This window comes from Neopsephotus bourkii, unplaced genomic scaffold (genome assembly GCF_033783945.1).
Source record: "Neopsephotus bourkii isolate Nb327-2 ecotype Australia unplaced genomic scaffold, CSIRO-AGI_Nbou_v1 NB_620, whole genome shotgun sequence".
NCBI lineage: Eukaryota > Metazoa > Chordata > Aves > Psittaciformes > Psittacidae > Neopsephotus > Neopsephotus bourkii.
In genome coordinates, this window is record NW_026901120.1 from 1,208,910 (window position 1) to 1,230,691 (window position 21,782).

The window sequence follows — 21,782 nt, forward strand, 5'->3', positions numbered from 1 at the left end:
TTTTGCTTTTTTCCCTATTCCACTTGGTTTTGCAGATGCAATCTGTATCCCTTCAGCCCAGCCCAGCCCTTGGATCAGCTCAGCTGAGCCTGGATCTCAGCCCCAGCAGCACTGGCCATTGTGGCCTTCACCCCTAGACTGCTCGTGGGGCCTCCAATAGGCCCCAGCAGAGGCATCCTCATGAGGGGTCACTGCAGAGCCGAACTGACCTTGAGGTAAATTTTTTATCCCTTTGCCTCAGGGTGAGTTGTTTTTTCATCAGCAACCCCCAACGCTTCTGTTTTTTCTATCTCACTTGGTTTTATAGTATAAACTGGATTCCTGCTGCCTCCCTCCACCCCCCCGCCATCCCTGTCCCTATTCCATCAGCTCACCCAGCCCTTGGATACAGGCCCTGCAGCACCGGCCATTGCGGCCTCCACCCCGTGGTTGCCATTGAGGCCTTCAATGGGCTCCAGTGGAGGCGTTCTCATGACGGGTCACTGCAAAACCGCACTGATCTTGAGGTAAATTTTGTATCCCTTTTTTTATCCCTCCTTGGGGTGAGTTGTTTTTTTCATGTAGAACCCCTAACAATGTTATTTTTTCTCTACTTCACTTTCTTTTGGGGGTATAAACTGGATCCCCACAGGCCCTGCCACCAGGCTCCCTCAGTCCAGCCCTTGCCATCTCAGCCCCTGCAGCGCCAGCCATTGTGGCTTTCACCCCTAGACTGCTACTGGGGCCTTCAATAGGCCCCAGCAGAGGCATACTCATGAGATGACACTGCAGAACTGTGCTACTCTTTAGATAAATTTTTTATCCCTCCCTCTCAGGGCGAGTTTTTTCATCAACAGCCCCCAGTGCTTCAATTTTTTCTCTGTTTCACTTTGTTTTGCGGTAGAAGCTGGACTCCTGCTGCCCCCCTCCCCCCACTCCCAGTCCCTGTCCCCATCCCCTCAGCTTAGCCCAGCCTTTGGATCTCAGCCTCTGCAGCACCGGCCATCACAGCCTCCACCCCTCAGCTGCCACTGGGGCCTTCAATAAGCCCCAGCAGAGGCATTTCATAAGCGTACACTGCAGGACTGTGTTGATTTTGAAGTAAATGTTTTATTCCTCCATCTTGAGGTGAGCTACTTTTCAGCAACAGCCCTCAAATGCTTTCTTTTTCTTTTGTTGGTACAAGCTGGATTCTGCCTAGGCCTACCCCCCACATCCCCTCAGCCCAACCCAGCCCAGCCCAGCCCTTCGCACTGTGCCTCATTAGCCCAGCCCAGCCCTCCCTGCCACATCTGCTTCCTCCCCTCAGCACCCACCCCACATGCACTACGCTTGTCACTGCCATCAGAGTTCAGGCCTCAGCCTTATGTCCAGCACTTCCACCTGTGAGTGAAGCGAGTGAAGAGCAGAGCTGAACATGGTTCAGCCCTCACACACTGCTCTAAGCTATCCCGTCTTCTGTAAGGGAAGCAGGTCTTTGCCAGTCCTGCCCTGCAATATGAGGCCTTTGAATGGACAACTGGGTTTATTACTGATTTCACTGCAAGTGAGCTCCAGCCCTTGTCTGCCACTGGGACCGTCAATAGGACCCAGCGGAGGCGTCTTCATGAGGGGTCACTGCAGAACTGCACTGATCCTGAGGTAAATTATTTATCCCTTTTCTTACCCCTCCTTCTCGGGGCGAGTTGTTTTTTTCCTGTAGAACCCCCAACAATGCTATTTTCTCTCTATTTTACTTTCTTTTGGGGGTATAAATTGGATCCCAACAACACCCCCCCCTTCCCTCTCCCCAACCCTTGGATCTCAGCCCCTGCAGCACCAGCCATCATGGCCTTCACCTCTCAGCTGCCATAGGGACTGTCAATAGGCCCCAGCAGAGGTGTTTCATAACAGGTCACTGCAGGAGTGCTCTGATATTGTGGTATTTTATCCCTCCATTTTGAAGCTGTTTTTTCATCAAGAAACCCCAACAGTTCTATTTTTAATATTTCACTTTCTTTTGTGGGTACAAGCTGGATCCCCACAGGCCTCCTCACCATGTGCCCTCAGTCCAGCTCTTGGATCTCAGCCCCTGCAGTACTGGTCGTCGTGGCCTTCACCCTTTGACTGCCACTGGAACCTTCAATAGGCCACAGGAGAGGCACCCTCATGCAGGGTCTCTGTGAGAGCACCCTGAGGTGAATGTTTTTATCCCTCAGTCTCAGGGTGAGTTATTTTTTCGCCATCAATCCCCAGCTTTTCCATTTTTTCTCTGATTTCACTTGGTTTTGTGGGTACAAGCTTGATCCCCGCAGGCCCTTCCTGCTGCTTCCCCTCAGCCCTGCCCTGGCATCTCAGCCCCTGCAGTGCTGGTTGTCACAGCCTTCACCCCTCGGCTGCCATTGGAGCCTTCAATAAGCCCCAGCAGAGGCGTCCTCATGAGGGGTCACTGCAGAACTGCACTGATCTCGAGGTAAATTTTTTACCCCTCCATTCAGGGTGAGTTGTTTTTTCATTAACAACTCCTGACACTTCTGTATTTCTTTTGCGGGCACAAGCTCGATCCCCGCAATCCCAAACACTGCGTTTCTTCAGCCCTTTTATCAGCTCAGCTGAGCCTTTGGATCTCTGCCCTTGCAGCACCGGCCACCGCGGCCTTCACCCCTCGGCTGCCATTTGCGCCTTCAACAAGCCCCGGCAGAGACATTTAGTAAGCTGTCACTGCGAGACCGCGCTGATCTTCAGATCAACTTTTTACCCCTCCCTCTGGGATAAGGTGTTTTTCCACAACAGCCCCCGAACGGTTCTCTTTTTCTCTATTTCACTTTGTTTTGCGGGCACACTCCCTCAGTCCGCCCGCCCTTCCCGCCTCCTCTGCGTCCTCTCGTTTCCAACGCGCATGCGCGGGGAGCGCAGGCTCCCGCCCTTGCGTTGGCCCCGCCCCTCGCGCACATCCGGGTCCCGGCGCTGGCCCCGCCGGCGCCGCCGCGCCGCTGTCCCCCTCCGCGGGCTCCCAATAAAGTTTTGTTGCTGAGCGGGCGGGCGGCAGCGGCCCAGCCCCTGCCTGCAGCCTCACGGACGAACGCTCGCCCCGGGTCGCCGCGGTGGAGCACGGCCGCCTCTGCGCCGTGTCGGGTGTGTTCATGCGGGGGGGGGGGGCTGCGGTTAGCGTTCCCGGGGCGGGGGGACGGGCCTTTCCGAAAGTCACAGTGGGGCCGAGGCCTTCCCCGGCGGCGCGGGGCTTTGGGCCGACCCGGGCCGGGCTGAGGGGGAGCGGCGTGTGGAGGAAAGAGCAGCCGCGGGAGGGAAAGGGGAGCGCAGGATCGCGCTGCCGGGCTGTTAAAACACGCTCCGTGCTGATAAAAGTAAGTCTGTGCACGTAACTGTAGGAGTGAACTGTTGCAACGCTAATGAGAGGCTCGGTGGTTTTTGTTTCTCTTTTTATTTATTTATTATTTATTTAAGACGAGAAGCTCGCTCCCGGCTGGAGCAAGGCCTTGGCCCAAGGAAAAGGGAGAGGAACAATTCCACGTTTCGGATCCCTTGGGAAAGAGAGACACTTTCCCGCGGAGGCGATGGTAGGGAACCCACACTTGTCCACCTCGGCCTTCCCTTGCGTGCACCCAGCCCTGACAGCTGCCTGACAACAGATGGGCCGCCCGAGTGATTTAGAATGGCAATTTTTGTTTTCTGTGGGTTGTAAACTTAATAGAGGAAATATGGTCTTGCGGTTAAAAGCACAAGACTAGGAATCAAGTGATGTGGGTGCTTGTTCCACTTGGGTAGCTTCTGGTGGGACTTGAAGCTCGTTGAATGAAGCTATTTCTCAGTACAACAAGGAAGAGCTGATTTTACAGTAGTTGGATGTATTATTGAATAGGTTCAGTAATAGTTAATGTTTTGGTGGGATCTGTGGGGATTCAGAGATTTTACTCAGTGAATAAGCTGAGCTTTCACAAAACCTCCAAGAAATAACTGTCAACATTTGCATCAGCCTCTTAAGTTTTGCCTTGTTGGGGGAAATCAGATCGTTGGTATGTGATGGTTTTAGATGAAATCTCTTGCTGTTTTCGATGGCTTTGTTGATTTCAGTTGATTTACCTTCCATGGGTGGCTTTATAATACCAAAACCTGAAATTAACATTGTATATCTCAGTTATGAAAGTTCTGTACAGAATATCTATCTGATATTTTAAGGAATCACAGAATTATGTTGAAGAGAAAGGGGGAGGGGGTGAAAGGGTGGAAACACAGTGTTGCAGTCATGTGCCCGTGCTCATCAAGAGTAATGTAATACTTTATGAAGTTGGCAGATGGTAGTAGTGGAAGTTAATAGCAGCAGCAAATAACTTAATTGAAGATGTTTCATAATTAGAGTGTTGTAACTTTTGAGAGTGCCTTGTCTGTGTGTAGAGTGCTGTTGGATTTAATGTCTTAATCCCTACCGTTTGATAGTGGTTTACTCTTACCGCTGATATTAAAATTGCACACTTGGCCTTGAAATTGCCGCTCAGCGCTTAATAGCACTTACTTTTGCAAACAAAACCAAACTCCTACAAACCATGTGCTTACCGGGGTACCTGCCTTTGTGAAAGCTTTATTTTCCTTTCCATTGTGGAGAAAATACACTTGAGGGAGGAATTTTCTTGGTTTTGTTAGAAAACATGCCTAGTGAAAGTCCAAGATGGGCAGTCCTGATGGGGATGAGAAGTGGGAAAGGAGGAAAAGAAGCTTCCTCTGCATTTCTTTTTCTGGACGGCGAAAGATCACAACAAAAGGGCATGCTGCTATGATACATGTGGTGGGTGTATTTTGTCTGAGATTTGGAATTTTAACCTCTGAAGGAGCAGTAACTGTGGACTTCCTACTATGTGGGTCTGGTTATGAAGTCCAATTTTTAGTCTTGCACCTTGAGTGGATGATCTCCTGGGCAGAGTTTTCAGGATGATAGAGTATTATCTGAGCTGGAAGAAGCTCTGTCTCAAGATGGAGTGCATGCACTCTATTAAGCAAATATTGGGGTTTATTTGAGTGGGTTTAGCAACTTAGGTTGTGATTTGTAGTATTCCAGAGGATGTTTTTAATTTTAGTAAAATGTCCTCTATATTTTCTTTATAGTTCTTTAAAGAAAACTCAAAGAACTCCTTTGTTTTTCTTGGCTGAATTACCTACCTGCACAGATACTGCTGTAGCAATTCTGTGTAAGTCCCTGTACCTTCCTTCACCGCCAGTTGAGCTGCTTTTTTGTTAGGTTTGTCTTTTAAATAAAAATACAAGTTTCTGCCAGTGTCTATGATAGATTTGCCAAAAGTGCTGTGTTAATATTTCTTCCTCAAAGATCTTTAAATGATTTTTAATAGCAACAGGTAAGGGAGCTCATGCTAAGAATTAAAAGATTCATTCTTGTGTGAGCTGAGAACACTTCAGATAGTTCATGGCTTACATTGATAAATAGCTCATTAAAAGCAAGTTGAACAATAATTTAAGACTTTCGCAGTTATCATTATTCTTGGTGCAAGTTCCTGCCCTGTTTTCTGGAAGCCTTTTTAGCCGTGTTCCTGTGACCACGTATAAAGGTTTGGCTGGCACTAGAGCGTGCTTGACCAACGTGGGTTGGCAAGGTGCAGCCCGCTGCCTGCCAAGTCTGTATCCCTGCTGACCTACCACCAAGGTTGAGCCTGCCAGGACTGTCATCTGCGACAGAGGATCTTTGTCAGGATCGCTGCTACTGATACACCAACTATGAAGTAGTGTCTCTGAATTCTGGGTCAGTGCATGTCACAAACTGACAAATTTAGAATACTTTGCCATTCATTCATTCTGTGCAAAGGGTGTGTGGGGGGAAAGCTGGTCGAATTACTATTGTCAGTGTTCCCTCCAATCCTGTAGCTTTTGTAAACTTGTCACAATCTTACTGCAATTCAGATGGTGTGGAAGCATACAAACATATACACCCATACGTCTTTATTTTTCTTCCCCTCTTTCAAAGCTTCATTAAATTTTAAAGTCCCTTTCAGATTACATTTTTTGTTGCTAATTCGCATTTTATTTAGGAATTTATTCCTTAATGAAGGTCTTGCATAGGAGCATCAACATTTTTGGAAGGCTTTGTTCAATTTTTTAAACATATTCTAGGGGTTGTGAAAAATACAAGGGCCTTTATTTTCCCAGTTTTTTCTCCAGTTGTAGTTCCAAGGTAATTTCTAATCACCTCCTTGCTTGTCTGTGTCCACAGAATGAGCTTTTGTTTTCATGTTTAGTGAAATTCAGTAATGCTTTTGTATGTGATTTTTAACTAAGAAAGGGATGCTAACTTGTAGTTATCTGCTGTGGTTAGAGTAGATCTTAAGTAACCTTAAAAACATGAGGCAGTTTCAGGGCTGACTTTCAGATGTGCCGATTACTGTTGGTAATGGCATTTTTCAGCATAATGCTTCTGTTGGAAAGCGCCAATTAGCAGAAATAGAAGTGTGAGAAAATGCACAGATCTGACAAAACACTTAAGGGAGAGAGATTTTGGTTCAGAGATGGAATTTGTAGGTTTTGAGAACTTCTACAAAAGCTAATTGCTCAGTAATTAGAGTAGCTGCAGACACCAGGGCCATGGGAGCGGTGGATTTTTGTGTTCTAATTGTGTTCTAAGCAGATGCCTTAAGAAATAGATATTAACTTTGTTTAGGCGTGGGAAGTTTTCTGTGTTTCTCCCCTGTATCACAGTTAAGCTCAAGTTTTGCCGTGATGCAGACTAAATTCAGACCTTTCTGTTCTTTGGTTATACTCTTTCTGGGGTTTTCTTGGCATCAGCTGGGAGTGAGGGTGCTTTTGAAATGCAGTACAGCTCTATTAGTGAACCCCTGACTGGACCTCTTTTGTGATAGAAATTATGATCACTTGTTTTATTTCTTAACAGTAATTATTGAGAAGACTTTAAGAAAAATGAGAAGCATGGCTTTTACTATCTGGCTTTTATGATTCCACTTCTGCGTCCGATGTATTACTGCTTGTGCTTGGCCTCAGAGTTTTTATGTTTCCTTTAAGAGAGTGCTAGTTAAATACTTCTCAGTTGACAGAGCTAAATGCTTCAGTTTTATTTTCTTTTTAAGCTGTGTTAGATGATGTACAGATGTGGAAATGAAAAGAACAAGTATTGTGTGAGAAAGCCATGTCTGAAGTTGTCAGTGCATTTTTGTGTTTGGAGAACAGTTCATGGTTAGTAAAAGTTTTGAAGATACCAGCCAATTCCTTTCTGTTCTTGTTTACATGTAGTATTAGTTAGAATATATTGCCTTACAAGGCATGTTTCAAGGAAAGAAATCTAGTGCTGGTGTAAAAACATCTATGGGTTCTGGTGAACTGAATGTGCATCTGGATATGCAAGCTCAGTTCTAATGAAAACACCACAAGTTCCTTTTTGATACTGTTTATAAAATCTCCTTTCATCTTCTAGTTACCCTTAAGGGGAGGAGAGGAAAAAATTAGTTATATCACTGGTGATCTGCTTCATGGCTAAGATGTTGCACAAGTTAATTGAAGAAAACCCCTTTCTGTTGAAGGGCTATAAAGTGGTATGAGATATGTAGGCCCTTTGGGTTTATTACCCAAGTTTTTAACCATTGTGTAACCTTGGGATTTATCTTATCCTTGATGTATATGGGAAAATTGTGGAGCTAACATTTCTACTATATTTGTCCTCAAGGAAAGGCTGTAATGCATATCATTGCATAGGACTGTGTGCTGGGCTACAAGGTAAGACGTGGACTTGGGAAAACTATAATAAAACCCAAGTGTAATTCCTGCCAAGAAGTTTGGAGGGAAAGAAGGACCTTCATAAAACCAGGTGAAATTGATGTGTGAGGTTGCAGTTTTAGACAATTTTGAAGAAAACATTGATGGTTGGATATAGCTTAATATACTGTACTATGCTGTAATTGAGTTTGAGTGTTCTGTGTGAATATATATTAATGTGTGTATGAAGTCAAAATACTTGAGCATTTCTAAGTTGGAAGAGGCAATAAAGTTAAGCACAATTTTAACTGCAGATCTGCAGCAGCTCTAATGAACTACCAATTGTGTAGCTGGTTATAAGTAGTGGTTTGTTTCTATTCTGAAATTGAGTCTCAAAGCAGCTTCTAACCGTGAGCACTGAGGTTCCTTAGTTCAGACTGGGTATGGTGCTACAGGAAGCTGTCTTAATTTGCAAAGAAGTAAATTCAGCAGGAGGAGAATAGTGCTCGTGCATTCGCAATACAGGCTTAGTATTGGCAGTAGGGAAAGATGAGGACTGTCTAGTTGTTACCCATTTTATTCTCACCCTTGTAAAAAGCATCGTCTGTTGCCATGCTGCTGGGGTGATGGGCTGCTTGGTTTAATGATACTTTAGATTTTGCAGGTGGGAAATTAGTTTGGAATCGATGGCAGAACATGTTGCATAAGAAGTGCAGCTCATTAAAATAAATACACTACTCTTAATTTTATATTGATCTATTCTGCTGTGAGTCTTGCGCAGACCCTATTAGCCAGAAGGAGATTCCTTTCTAGTGAATCAGATTTATCTGCCAAACTTGTTGGTTTGATATAGTATGCTAAGAAAACCTCAGAAGAGGAACCAAAAAAGTAGTTGAGTTGCTTAGTGTTGTGATGGTAGATGAAAGGTAGTCTCTTCCTCCCATCTTTGCAACTGAAAAAGTAACTTGTAAGTTCTGCTGTTAGCCCAGGTTATTTATGTGTAGCTGGCTTGATGAGGTATTAAGAGGGGGTCAAACAATGGATCTGTTCACACAACTAGTTTCCTTCCATTTGCTGCAGTCATTAACAAGAACCTTAAACATATAAATAATGCATGCCCCAAAGTCCAATTTTGATACAGCGTTTACTTCGTTTTATGCTTACCCATTAAAAGCCCCCTCATGCTACCCCTTGCAATGCATTACACTCACTGTTTAGAGTGTTTGTAACTATTACTTTATTTTAAATGTAATAACATGTTTTCCAGCTGATCTTCTCTTGTAGCTCAGCTGAAAAGTTATTTAATAAAAGCAGGTAATGTGTAATAGGTCCTCTGCTTCTTAAGGAAAGTTAAGAAAGCTTTTTCCCCCCCATGAAAGCTGTTGCCAGCTGGGTCTAGACGTGCAATAATACATGTAATTTGTGTGACACTATGAATGAAAATGTGACTCAAGCATTTCATTTCTGTGCTCAAGTCTTTGTGACATGCTGTTGTACTGCAATCACAGCTCATAAGATGCACTTTTAAAGCCTCAGAAGAAATTGATTGTAAATATAGATGATGTGGTGATGCTGTTCCTAGCAGATGCATGGTTACTGAGAAGCCTTTCAAAAATCAGATGCTGAAATGATATTAAGTACAAGTAAGTGTTCTAAATGGATTGTGCTGCTCGTTCAGATATTTTATCATGAAAATGTTTGGTTTCTACATAAATACCTGAATGTGCTGCTCTGTGGCCTTAAATAGCTCCAAAGAAGGAAACACTTGAAGTGTACAAGTAATTCGTGAAGCTTTTTAATTCTACCTTGCTTTTTTAAGAAAAAGCAAAAGCTGTAAACCTTCAGTATTTTTGCCTTCCAAAATGAACTTCTGAAAAGCTTTTAATGAGATTTAATTCAGTGTTGTTTGTACTTCTCAAAATCTATTAGTGGTTTGTTTCAGGGTTTCTGTTTTGCCCTTGCTTTTCTTGAACAGGTAAAATACATTTCAGCAGAAGAGTGTTGAGCACCATGGGTGGCCAGAATGGATTTCCAGTAAATGCCCATTAACATTTTAATCTTCAGCAGTCTCATTTTTCAGTGGTTATAGTGCAAGCATGTATGTGGAAACTAGGTTTGGTTTTGTTTGTAGGTATTCAGATGAATGTAAAGGGTTTTGAGTTATGTTATTTAAGCAAATTGTTTCTGAAATCATCATTTTTAGGACAGTTATTTGTCAAAATTCTCTTGACACTTCCCCTACAAACCCTAGTTCCTTCAAAGCACCAGTTTAGAACTGTTCCAACTTTCTTTGCCTTTAGTTAGTGTTGTTTATTCCGTGAGCATACTTGTGGATAAATGATGTTGAAATGATATACAAGCAGGAAAATTTCATTCCTACTTGCTGCTTGTTACTGTTGTGCTAAATAAAAATAAACAATTAGATATGATCATAGAATAGAATCATAGATCTGCAAACTTGATTGCTTAATATAGATGGGGCAGCTGTAACGGAAAATAGATCAGGGTGGCGACAGTCAAGAGGCATTTCTTAGAATCTCATCCGAGCTCAGCAACTATAGAAATTTCTGGTGTCTCTTCTGCCTTGGTGATGCTGAAAGTTCTTTGAAAGCATAGCTGAGAACCAAAAATAGAACTTTTGAATTGTCTTCTTTCTGGTCTGAGATTCTAGGTGGGATCATTTCCTTTCTTAGGGGTGTGAGCAATAGCTGATATCTTACAGCTATTGAATGCGCGCAAGGCTTGGAAGCAACTTAATGTGACTATAAACAGCTTTTACTTTTTAGAACAGTAAACTTTTATCCTCAGTAAAAGAATAAATTTAGTCTGCGTTCTTGGCCAAGTTTATCTCCCTTTATGTATTTCCTGTTGCTTTGAAGGGTGCAAAGGTTCTCATGTGTAATAGTTCTGGGGAACTAGATGATACTTAAAGTGCAGACATGTCCTTATTTCTTGTGATACGTAATTGGTTGTGGGTTCTTTTCTTCTTTTCTTTTTCTTCAATGGCCTCTTCTGAGGCTTTACTGAAGCAGTGGGAGACTTCTATTCCCCTAATTTCTTTTTGTTCATTTGGCTTTTTATGAGAATTTAGGAAGAAAGATCTTCAAACAGTTTTTGTTTGGTTTGGTTTTCCCAGTTTTTGTGGATATTATAGAAACAAAGCTGAATAATCAAAGAATTACCAATGGGATTAAGCTACTGTGTGAAAGAAATTGATTTTTTCCTGTAAAGGATGTTCATAAGTTTTAAACTTACACTCTTTATTGTAGCCAAGTGTCTTTGGGTTTGTTCCCTGCTTTCCTCACCTTCCACCTCCCTAGTAGAAAATTTAGGATGATTACATGTGCAATGTTTGCTGTATCTTTAGCTGCTGATGCTAATGCGTGGTTATGTTAGAGGAAAGTACCTGTCCGTGTGTCTGACCAAGCTCGTAAATGTGCCTAGACACTAAGAGAAACCTTATCAGATGACTTTTAGTTAATCAGAGATGGGAGGCAAAAAGATCCTGATGATCAAAGGTAGGAATCTTAAGAGAACCAGCGTAGAGGAACTTAAATCTTCTGCTCTCCAGCACACACCTTTCTCTTTATGTGCAGATTTGGCGTCTTGGGCTATGTTAGGTGCTCCGATTCACCATGGTTTATCAAAAGTTGAGAGACAGTGTTGTTTGGCAGTCTCTGTAGCAAGAAAGGAAGCATCTTTTGTTATTGACATCCTTTCTCTTAGCTCTGCTCTTGCTTTTTGCCAGCTGCTCATTGTCTATACTTGCTTATTTAGTATTCACAAGGGATTTTACAAGTTCTTATCAGTGCGTTGCCACAGCACATCATTTCCTCTTGTCATCGGTACTCCTTAAATTGGTGGGGGGAGGATTTGCATTAGAGCTGGTGAGTGGTAGAAAACATCACCGTTCATGAGCGCTGCTTGGGTTGCACAGTGTTGTTCTGCTCCTCTCCGAGGCAGTTTGTAGTAAAGGTCACAGTATTTACTCCACCATGCCTCCCCCTTCTTTTTCTGGGGAAAAGAAAACACTTTTTTTGTGCCAAAGGCTAAATATATCCAGCGCTTCAAATATTCTTCTGAAAAGATACGAGGAAGTGCAGCATAAAAATAGCCATAGCTGAAAAGGTTGATCACCTTTGAGTGGCTGGGGCAGGGTTGCTTTGGGGGTATTATTGTGTTTTTCTTTCAATTGTTTTTGGTTTCTGTGTAGTTATCTGCAGCATCTTCCTTATTTTTTTTTTTCTTAATACTCTTCCAGAAACGTAGGGTGCTGAATTAGAGCTCAAGAGCAAGCAGATGCTTTTGTGTTTTCTCCTTTTGGGAAATAAAGATCCACTTGAGAAGCTGAGTGCTTCAGTGCAGTACTGTCTGTGAAACTATTGGTTCCACTGTGCCTCTTCCCTGTTTCTTCTTCATGAGTTTAAGTCTTCTGGTGAAGCTCCATGACAGGGATACAATACCATTTTTAAAGCATATTCCCCAAGCCTGCTTTCTAAAGGAAAATAATGGATTTAAAGAATACTGTTAACAGAAACCATTCTGTCCTTTTGGTCCCTTGACTGTCCTTTCCCTCACTGATCAGTGATGCAGGAACTGGGGACTCTGATCACATTTAGCTTTGGTATGAGGTTCTTGTACTTATTATTCTGAAACAAAATCAGGTGCCATGGCTGGATTGAAATGGGTTCTTTTTCATATTGGCCTTTTTTTACCACATTCTTTACTTGTTTAATTACTTGTTAACTTATCTCTTTAATAGGAGGAATCGATCATTATTTTTGATGCGAAGACTTCATCACTGACACCTATATGTTCATTTGTCGGCCTCCAAGAACTAGTGCAGCTCATCAGTGGCAATAACTGACATTTCTTTGGAAACAAAAAAACCCAAATAAACAGAAAAGCCCAACAGACCAAACCCAACAGACCTTTTGAAGACTTTTGTCAAATGACGTCAATGGCCAGTTTGTTCTCCTTTACTAGCCCAGCTGTAAAGCGTCTGTTGGGCTGGAAACAAGGAGATGAAGAGGAAAAATGGGCAGAAAAAGCTGTTGATGCTTTGGTTAAAAAACTGAAGAAGAAAAAAGGTGCTATGGAAGAACTGGAGAAAGCCTTGAGCAGTCCAGGACAGCCCAGCAAGTGCGTTACTATCCCCCGCTCTTTAGATGGACGACTTCAAGTTTCTCACAGAAAGGGCCTTCCCCATGTCATTTACTGTCGTGTTTGGCGTTGGCCTGATCTACAAAGTCATCACGAGCTGAAGCCATTGGATATTTGTGAATTTCCTTTTGGATCTAAACAGAAGGAAGTCTGCATCAATCCATACCACTATAAGAGGGTGGAGAGCCCAGGTATGTTTGAACATAGCTGTCTTGAAAACTGGACAATATCTTCAGGAACCACTTACTGTTCACTCCTTCTTGTCCAGTGCCATATAACAAGCTACATTTGGTGTATGAGGGAGTGTGGAAGAGGAATAATGTTCAAAGTATACTTTTCTGGTGGGGTTTGGGAGAGGTGTGTTGTCCATTCTGTACTAGTTGGTTTTAATTTGTGGCAAATCACACTTTTCCAACAGATTTATTAAGCCCATTAACCTTTAACTTAGTGGCAAAGCCCTCAATTGTAATAAAATAAAAAGCATGATCAAAATACTTTGGTTTCTGTGACAAACTTGTTTAAAGCCCTCAGTCTGCGAGGAGGTCTGTAACCTTCTTTCAGGAGCTTAGTATTTAATGGCTGAGTGACATGAATTGAGGAGGTAAAATATTAATTTTAAGATACAGAGTTGATAAAGTCAAGTGGGACTTGAGTTCCCAGCAGCAGGCAGCAGAGCTGAACAGAACCAAGAGTGAAGATCAGTTAGAGCAAGGTACCAGATTTGTGTGAGGTAGCAAGTCTGCTGTTAAGGCACATTGCCAGGGGAGAAGGTGAGGAGGATTGTGGTTAGGAGTGGGAGAGGTGAAGTATGTTGCTCTGGAAAGTACAATGAAAAGTTGCTTCCATTGTTCCACAAAATGGTTGTAACTCTACTTGCAACCTGCTGTAGTGCTCAGGTGCTCCGCTGTAGCACTTGAATTCCAGACTCCAGCAGTCTTGAATTTAGAAGTTAAAACTCCAGCTTAGCGAGAGTTACATTGTCGTATAGAATTTTTTTTGTCTTCAGCAAGAAAGGACTATGCGTAACTATGTAGTTAGGCTATAGCAATGTAGCCTGTATTTCTATTTCAACTCAGCTGGTAATTTACACATACAGGGAGGGCAGGAAGAAAACGAACTCTACCCCAGCCAAAAGCAGGATAGCTTAGCACCTCGAAATCAGTACTTTGGTATGTGCCACATCTAGACTGGTTTTTTTCTTGGGAAAAAAAAAAAGGTCCACTTGCATGAAGTAAGTGTAGTTTCACTAATTTTGCAAGAGTGAAGTTTGAGTCTTCCATAGAGCACAATGTAAAAAGGTAAAGGAGAGAGGATGGGGTAAAGGCATCACTGATGAATCCCCTACTCCTCTTTACACCCCTTTTTCCATGATGAGCAGAAGAGCATTTTACTTGTACCTCTCCTATCACTGGTTTTAATCTAAGTGTCTATTTTTTGTGTTTTGTTTTCAGTTCTACCTCCAGTGTTAGTGCCTAGACATAGTGAATTCAATCCACAGCACAGTCTACTAGTCCAGTTCAGGAACCTAAGCCACAACGAACCACACATGCCTCACAATGCGACATTTCCAGACTCTTTCCAGCAACCCAACAGCACTCCGTTTTCCATTTCACCAAACAGTCCCTATCCACCTTCTCCAGCCAGCAGCACTTACCCGAGCTCCCCAGCTAGCTCTGGACCATCCAGTCCATTTCAGCTACCAGGTAAGTACAACCTAAATGTCAACTTAATAAAATAATTGAAATGTCACATGTTGCTGTGACTTACTACCTCAGGAATTTGTGATACTTGCAGTAAATTGCTTTTCCATTTGCTTTTTGAGAGGGGTTTCTCACTAGTTTTGTTACTTATCAGAATTGGTTCTTGTATTACTGTCATGGATGGTCAGTTATTTTGCACAGTTTCCATGTAGAATAACTGATATATACTTCAGAAGAATATTTAGTAATGAAAAGGAAGCAGATGTAAGAGGCTGAGCAAAAAGTTTATTGATGTCTATCTTAGAACAAAGTAGCAGATTTTTGATAGGAACTTAACCTATTTGTGTAAAAATAAGGAAAACCCAACAAATGATAAGGCAAAGAAGCCATATTGGGTCTTGTTATTGGTGTGGGTTATAAAGCCAGGAAGTTGATAAATGAAAGGATTTCTTTTCCAGTAGCTCAGTGGCCTCATCTTTGTTCTTTCTGATTGCCCAGTGCCACAAAATGAGTGCCCGTTCAGTGGGGTATCCCTCTTGGATAAGTGCTAGGATCACTGGGATGGATGTATTAATGGCATCCAGAGAGAATTTATGAAACAGAGGATAATAATATGTTGGTACACTGGCTGCTTTACTGAATGGAAGAATGCAGAGAGCCGCACTTTTGTAATGAACTCAGCCTACAGAAGCAGCAAAACCATAACTGGTTTAGGCCTTTGTTATGCTGCAGCAAAAGTTACTTCTTCTAGTACTTTCTTTTTGAAGAGGGAGGAGAGGGTGGTCAGGAAAGCTAATGTTTGTGTGACAGGAGGTAGGAACTGTAGTCATCTTGCTCAGCGCAGGAATACAGTTCTTAAAAATGCAGGAAGAAAGAAACATCTCTTTTTTTTAGGTAAGAATCCAACTGTTGAAGGAGTTTACAGTAAAGGCAGCTGGCTGGGTTGTCTTCAGGTTACTTTGAAAATGGGTCCAAATGTTTTAAGGTCTCTTTTTCAAGAGTATTTTTGTGTATTTACAGCTGTAGGATGAATAAATAAATACTCTAAGTTGTTGAGGTTTATTTGGGTTTATATTTTTCATGTTTTTAGCTGATACTCCACCTCCTGCATATATGCCCCCTGATGATCAAATGGGGCAGGATAATTCGCAGTCTATGGACACAAGCAATTCAATGATCCCTCAAATCATGCCAAATATATCTACCAGAGGTAAGTTTGTAGAGTGGTGTAAAATTAACATGGTTTGGCTTATGACCAAATCGAGTGAGTAACTTCAGATGACACCATGAACCTTGTTGATAAGTGGAAGCAGTCCTCCAAGGCAAGCCGGGGATGTAAGAGAAAGAGTTGAGAAATAAGGCTTGCCTTGCTTATTTGCATCTCCTAATTTTAAAGCCTCAGGTGCATTGTATGGCTTACAACAAATTGAACTTTATTAATTTCTCAGAATCATTTTTTTCTGCTACTTTTGCCTGCTGCTGGAATTGTACATGCACAAAAGCTCTGAAAATAGTCCCAAAATTATAACAGTTCTTCTAAAAGTGGACAGAAGAATCATGTTTCATCTGATACCACATTAATCTGTATTTTCTTTGCATATGCTTTTGTTTAATAACAAGTTTAAAATAAGAAAATATTATAAAGTCAGTGGACTAGTTAAAATGCCTAAAAGTAAAATCATTAAGATCCAAATCAGGACAGTTCTTGCGCATCATAACTGTTGACTGAGCATTTACTTACCTGTTGGTATGCTGGAATGTCTGCTTTAGAGTTTGAGATTTAATACTTTAATCCATTTTGCTTATTTTCAGATGTTCAGCCTGTTGCCTATGAAGAACCCAAACACTGGTGTTCCATCGTGTATTACGAGCTAAATAATCGTGTTGGGGAGGCTTTCCATGCATCTTCTACAAGTGTCTTAGTAGATGGGTTTACAGATCCCTCCAATAACAAAAACAGGTTCTGCTTAGGTTTGCTCTCAAACGTTAATCGCAACTCGACAATTGAGAACACTCGACGACACATTGGAAAAGGTAAAGCTTGGTTGTGTTATGCATGATTATGAAGTGAAGTCTGTTTTTATTTGAACTTCTGTATACTGCAACAATGATTATTCTCAGTTAAGAATAGTAGAAGTCATCTGTGATATGTTATCCACCTCTCTGGTATCAGAACACAGTTTACTTAAGCATGGTTTGGCTCTAATTAGAAATTGGAACACATTTTTCTTTGGCACTAATTTAAAAGATAACTACTACCTCTCCCTTACCACACTATATTGTCATAGGGGCTTGCTTGTTATGGCTGATATAGTAGTCTGTAAGTAGAGTTTCATGTTTCAGCACCAAGAAATTTTGCAGGACTTCTATATTTTCTTCCTAAATCAGATTCTTCATACTACTTCACAGTGTATCAAAGATAGATTTCCTTCTTTTGTTGTACATGCAAGATACTACGCTGCTGTCTACAGTATGTTCACGTATCTTGCATGAGTTGTCAGCAGGACTTTGAAGTGCTAATGCAAAACTGCAAGGGCTCATTTGTCTGAGTGGATCCATGGGGTGTGTTTGTGTGTGGGAGGGATTCCTGGAGACAGCAGGTTTTGCAAGATCTTCTAGTTTTCCCATGCTGTTTGGCTGATAGCACATACAGATGCACGGTTTTCATCTTCGATGGAATGTGCTTGGATTATCTTAAAAGATAGTACTACTTTTCTGAGTATCTCCCTTTTTTTGTAACTAAGTCCTGAGAAGAGAACCCTGTTTCTATTACACACAGAGGCCTTTTTAATGCCAGAGATCATTCAGTGCAGTTGATGTTGAGTTTTGTTTGCTACAAGTCACTGTTGCTTATAGCGTATCTTCTGTCTTCAAGACCCATCCAGTTCCTTAATGGTCTCTTAGTTAGAAACAACTATAAATATGGCAAAATGTTGCTTGGCTCTGCAATGCTGTTGTCCAAGAAAATTTAATAATATGAAGGGGAACATCTGATTTCTTGATTATGGGTGGTTTGTAAGGTTCTTGTGTTTTGGCTAATGCCTCTTGATGGTGCTGACAGGGAAATCTAGTGCATCTCCCTAAGGTCAGAAATGTAACAAAGGTCCAGGATCATGTTATAGAGTGGTATTGGCTGCAAGGAGCTTTAATATGTCTATGTCTCTAATACTAATTATTAAAATAAATTTGCTTTATGGTAAAAGTTCTGAGATTTAGTTTAGATCCCAGGCAGAAGTTCTTCCCTGTGAGGGTGCTGAGGCGCTGGCACAGGGTGCCCAGAGAAGCTGTGGTTGCCCATGCCTGATATTGTTCAAGGACAGGTTGGACGGGGCTTGGAACAACATCGTCTAGTGGAAGACCTTTCCTCGTTTGGAAGCCTTCCAAGGTCCCTTCCAACCCAAACCATTCTATGTTTCTATGTTTGTTTTTTTTTTTTTTTTATTAAAGTACTGTTTGTTTGTGGCTATGGGAAGGTGTTGGTTTTTTGTCTCCTTACAACTACTTAATCCTACTTGATAAGTTTTCTTTCCCTGCAGAAGTATTCCATTGCAAGTGTGATATTAAGCATAATCCAGTGTACAATTAGAAGTACCTATGTTCTTCTCAGACTGTTACATTACCTGTTCCCCTCTTTAGAAATCTCTTGGGAGGTCTTTAATCAAAAGATTGTTAGTTAGCAAGTGGTAGTCCCTGTCTTTTTAAACATATAGGGTTGTGTGCTGAAAATGCTTTCTTGCCCACTCCAGATTTTCTGACAGCTGCTTTGGGTGGTTGAAGCCAGTGGTTCCTCTGCATAACCATCCTGCCTTAGTCCCAGGCAGATCTAGCAATGTTCACAACAGTTGCTGCTGTCTGAAAGATTAACTTGCATCTGCTGACTTGCTGCAGCCTCATCTGGCAAACTGCAGGGTAGTCTGCAGTGATATATAGGCTTTAGCACATAATGAAAGGGAAACGTTTATGTTACATATCTGAATCCAGGCAGATGTGAAGATCTAAGGACTTTGATTATCAGATCTGTAAAGTCTGACTGTGTTTAAGTTGTGCAGCTAATTGGATTACCTCTTTTACTTCACAAAAATACACTGAATGTCAGAGCATGGATATACTTTCTCACTCATGTTTCTCATTGCCCCTTCTCTAGGACACTTTTATTTCTGTTGGAATTGCCATAGGCAGAAACCATCAGTTTTGTAAGACTGGAGTTTTAAACCCCACTGAAGTTCTCTAGGAAAATAGCTTGAAATAACTGTCGTGTGGCAGTAGTTTTTCCATTCTGTTCTGTAATTGATGAGAGAAGGACATCTAGTGGCTAGTGTACAATGAAACCTACTGTGTTTGAATTGAGGAAGTATGTTGTAGTGTGGACAAAAGAGCTTACTGAAAAGCTCCTCAAACAGAAAATGTATTTTGTTGTCTCTGATTTTGAAGGAGTTGTATTAAGTACTATATTTTTGGAAGAAAAAGTAATTTGAAACATTTTTATCTTTGTTTTCCAGGAGTTCATCTCTACTATGTTGGTGGGGAAGTCTATGCTGAGTGCTTAAGTGATAGCAGCATATTTGTACAGAGCAGGAACTGCAACTACCACCATGGCTTTCATCCAACGACTGTATGCAAGATTCCCAGTGGATGCAGTCTGAAAATCTTCAACAATCAAGAGTTTGCTCAGCTTTTAGCTCAGTCTGTCAACCATGGATTTGAAGCAGTGTATGAGCTCACCAAAATGTGCACCATTCGCATGAGCTTTGTAAAGGTAAATAGGGCATTGATACCTCTTGTGGATTTGGGTATTCAGCAGCAATTTCATTAGCATTGTAACAAAGTAGCAGAGCTATTCTGGCCTGATGTGGTTCTTTTCAGTGATAACTATGTTGAAAGTAGTTAACTTGGGGGGAGGAAAATCGTTGCAAGAAAGGGAAAGCGCACAATGCTGCATTGGATGTTGGCTATCTAGTTAATTCAGTATTCAGGACAGGCATTTCATCGTGGTTGCTATAATTTTATTAAAGGAGATTTGAGCTCATGCTCTAAATTTGAAAGAACAAAGTGAATTACAAGACCACTAAAAGAATGTCAGTAGAGAGGAGTGTAAGAGGTTGCAGAAAGAGATGCAGCTCCTTCAAAGAGATGGTATTAAGTTTTAAATAATTGGTGTGGGGTAAAAAGACATGATTTGAATTCATGAAGTCAAACTCTGCTGTTACTCTCAGTGGTGTTTTCTCAACATGTTTAGCCACGATGCTGTCCAGTTCAGAGTTAGCACAAAGTCTAGACTTGGACCTTCCAGAGTTTTGTTGGTTTTTTGCATCTTGTCCAAAAGATACCTTGTTTTTGTCAGTTATGGTACATATTGCTCAATTTGAGAGTATAGAGGTTAAGGAGAAGGAGGGAGAAACAGAAAAGATGTGGCCATAGCCAGGAGTCGTTCTTGAGTCAGCAGTGAGCTCCAAGAGTAGCTCCTGCAGTCACTTCAAGGCTGTAGCAGGTAAGACTTCATTCAGGCTTCCAGGTGCAGGTTCCCTCCCACTCCTTCCCAGCCTCATGTTTTTTCCTTTAGGTAAGAAGTGTTGCCAGATCAAGAGTTACCTGCAGATAAGTATCTTAGAACATGATTTCCTGCTGCTTGTTAGTACAGTTATTTTGAAAGCATGTCCTTAACTTGATCAGTAACGTGTTGTTCATTTTTACAGGGTTGGGGAGCTGAATATCACCGACAAGATGTGACGAGTACCCCATGCTGGATAGAAATCCACCTTCATGGGCCCCTCCAGTGGCTGGATAAAGTACTTACACAAATGGGTTCTCCCCTTAATCCCATCTCATCTGTTTCATAGTGCTGAAATTCTATCTTCAGCCTTATTTTTAGCGAACTTATTCTAATTCTAGCGAAACTTCCAGTGTGGATACTGTGAGCTATGTGGAGAATGGATCTTACAGTTTAACTTCTCTTTTTTTTTTTAAAGCCCTTTGTGACCAATTCCATTGTGTATAGCTAATCAGTTTTACATTTCAATTTGTTCTTGTGATGCTTAAGTGACAGTTGAGCCCTAAGGGTAACAAAAAAAGTCTATTGAAAAGGTTCAGAACACTTTTCCCCTCCCTCCCCTAGAACTTACAGGCATATGTCTTAACTGGAAAATGCTTTTTGTCCTGGAGGGACAAGAATTATGAAGACTGACTTCAGCAAATAAATACATATCATAGTTTGGGATTTTTTTTACTGTTTGAACATGTGCAGCTCCAGCTTGCAGGCTGTAGTTTTAGCATAGTTGCTTAACATCTTAAGGTTGACATCTGTCATAAACAAAATAAGACTTTATCATGGTTAATTTGCCTCAGATTGAGCAATGTGACTTTTTTTTAAGTGTACACATGGAATATACTTTTTACAAATCTTGGAGTGGTGTAAAAAACACTTATTGTCTATTGGAAAATGCTGTCATAAACACACTTTATATTAATGCAGAATAGCAGTTCTTAGCCTTTTTCCCACTTTAGTGTTGTAATCTCTTTTAACCACCGTTTTCGATAGTAATCGATACAAGGTAAACATCTTGCACGTTTCTGGAGTAATAATCCTTGTTTTGCTTTGATTTACACTCATGCCATTTGGATTTGGTTGCCAAGGCTATTTCTTTTTAGGTACCCTTCTGTATTTTAACATACACACTACTATTTGTAAATGGCAGTGCTTACTACTTTTTGGAAGGAATTAATTTTTTTTTGTTCTCTTTTTGGTGTTCTAGCTGTTTATTTTACCTGTCTGGAATTGATCTGTGTTAGGCCTTTTTAATCTCTCCGTAGACATTATGCAGTATTAGTGATTACACTGTATTTAATTCACTTTCAGTATGAGTTTGAGTCTCTCCGAAGACTGTGAGTGGCTTAGCAAATTAGTAACTGATTGCAGAAGCTTTTACTTCCAGATCATGTGATTTAATACAGACCTGTTGGTAATGACCAAAAGTAATCACTTATTTGTAGCCTACATGAAACAGTGGTCTTGATCCTGTCCCTGATGGCAGGTGTTCAGTCAGAAGACTTGTAGCTTTAGTTGGCAGCTTAATGGGATGGAAGGACTGCATTAATATGATGATGAAATTTTTCTCACACACAATATGATGATGAAATTTCTCTCACACACAATCCTCTTGCCTGTGCTGTTGTATTACTCAGTAGACAATTTATACACTGTACTAAACACTAAAAGAAATCAGTTAAACCACATATGCA

The 21,782-nt window shown here is 41.5% G+C and overlaps 1 protein-coding gene across 3 annotated transcripts in view; it reads left to right on the forward strand.

The window, feature by feature from the left end:
- SMAD5 (SMAD family member 5) overlaps positions 1–20,753 on the forward strand; it is a 30,816-nt gene extending 10,063 nt beyond the window's left edge. The window contains exons 1-7 of one of the 3 annotated variants that reach the window (XM_061352039.1): positions 2,900–3,093; positions 12,446–13,037; positions 14,298–14,549; positions 15,637–15,756; positions 16,359–16,580; positions 19,046–19,302; positions 20,240–20,753. In XM_061352039.1, coding sequence (XP_061208023.1) covers positions 12,635–13,037; positions 14,298–14,549; positions 15,637–15,756; positions 16,359–16,580; positions 19,046–19,302; positions 20,240–20,383 — 1,398 coding nt within the window. In that variant the 5' untranslated portion in view covers positions 2,900–3,093; positions 12,446–12,634 and the 3' untranslated portion in view covers positions 20,384–20,753. Of the gene's footprint in view, positions 1–2,899; positions 3,094–3,254; positions 3,537–12,445; positions 13,038–14,297; positions 14,550–15,636; positions 15,757–16,358; positions 16,581–19,045; positions 19,303–20,239 lie in introns of those variants that run through there. The other 2 variants (XM_061352041.1, XM_061352040.1) reach the window with 2 other exon arrangements.
- Positions 20,754–21,782: the final 1,029 nt, after the last annotated feature.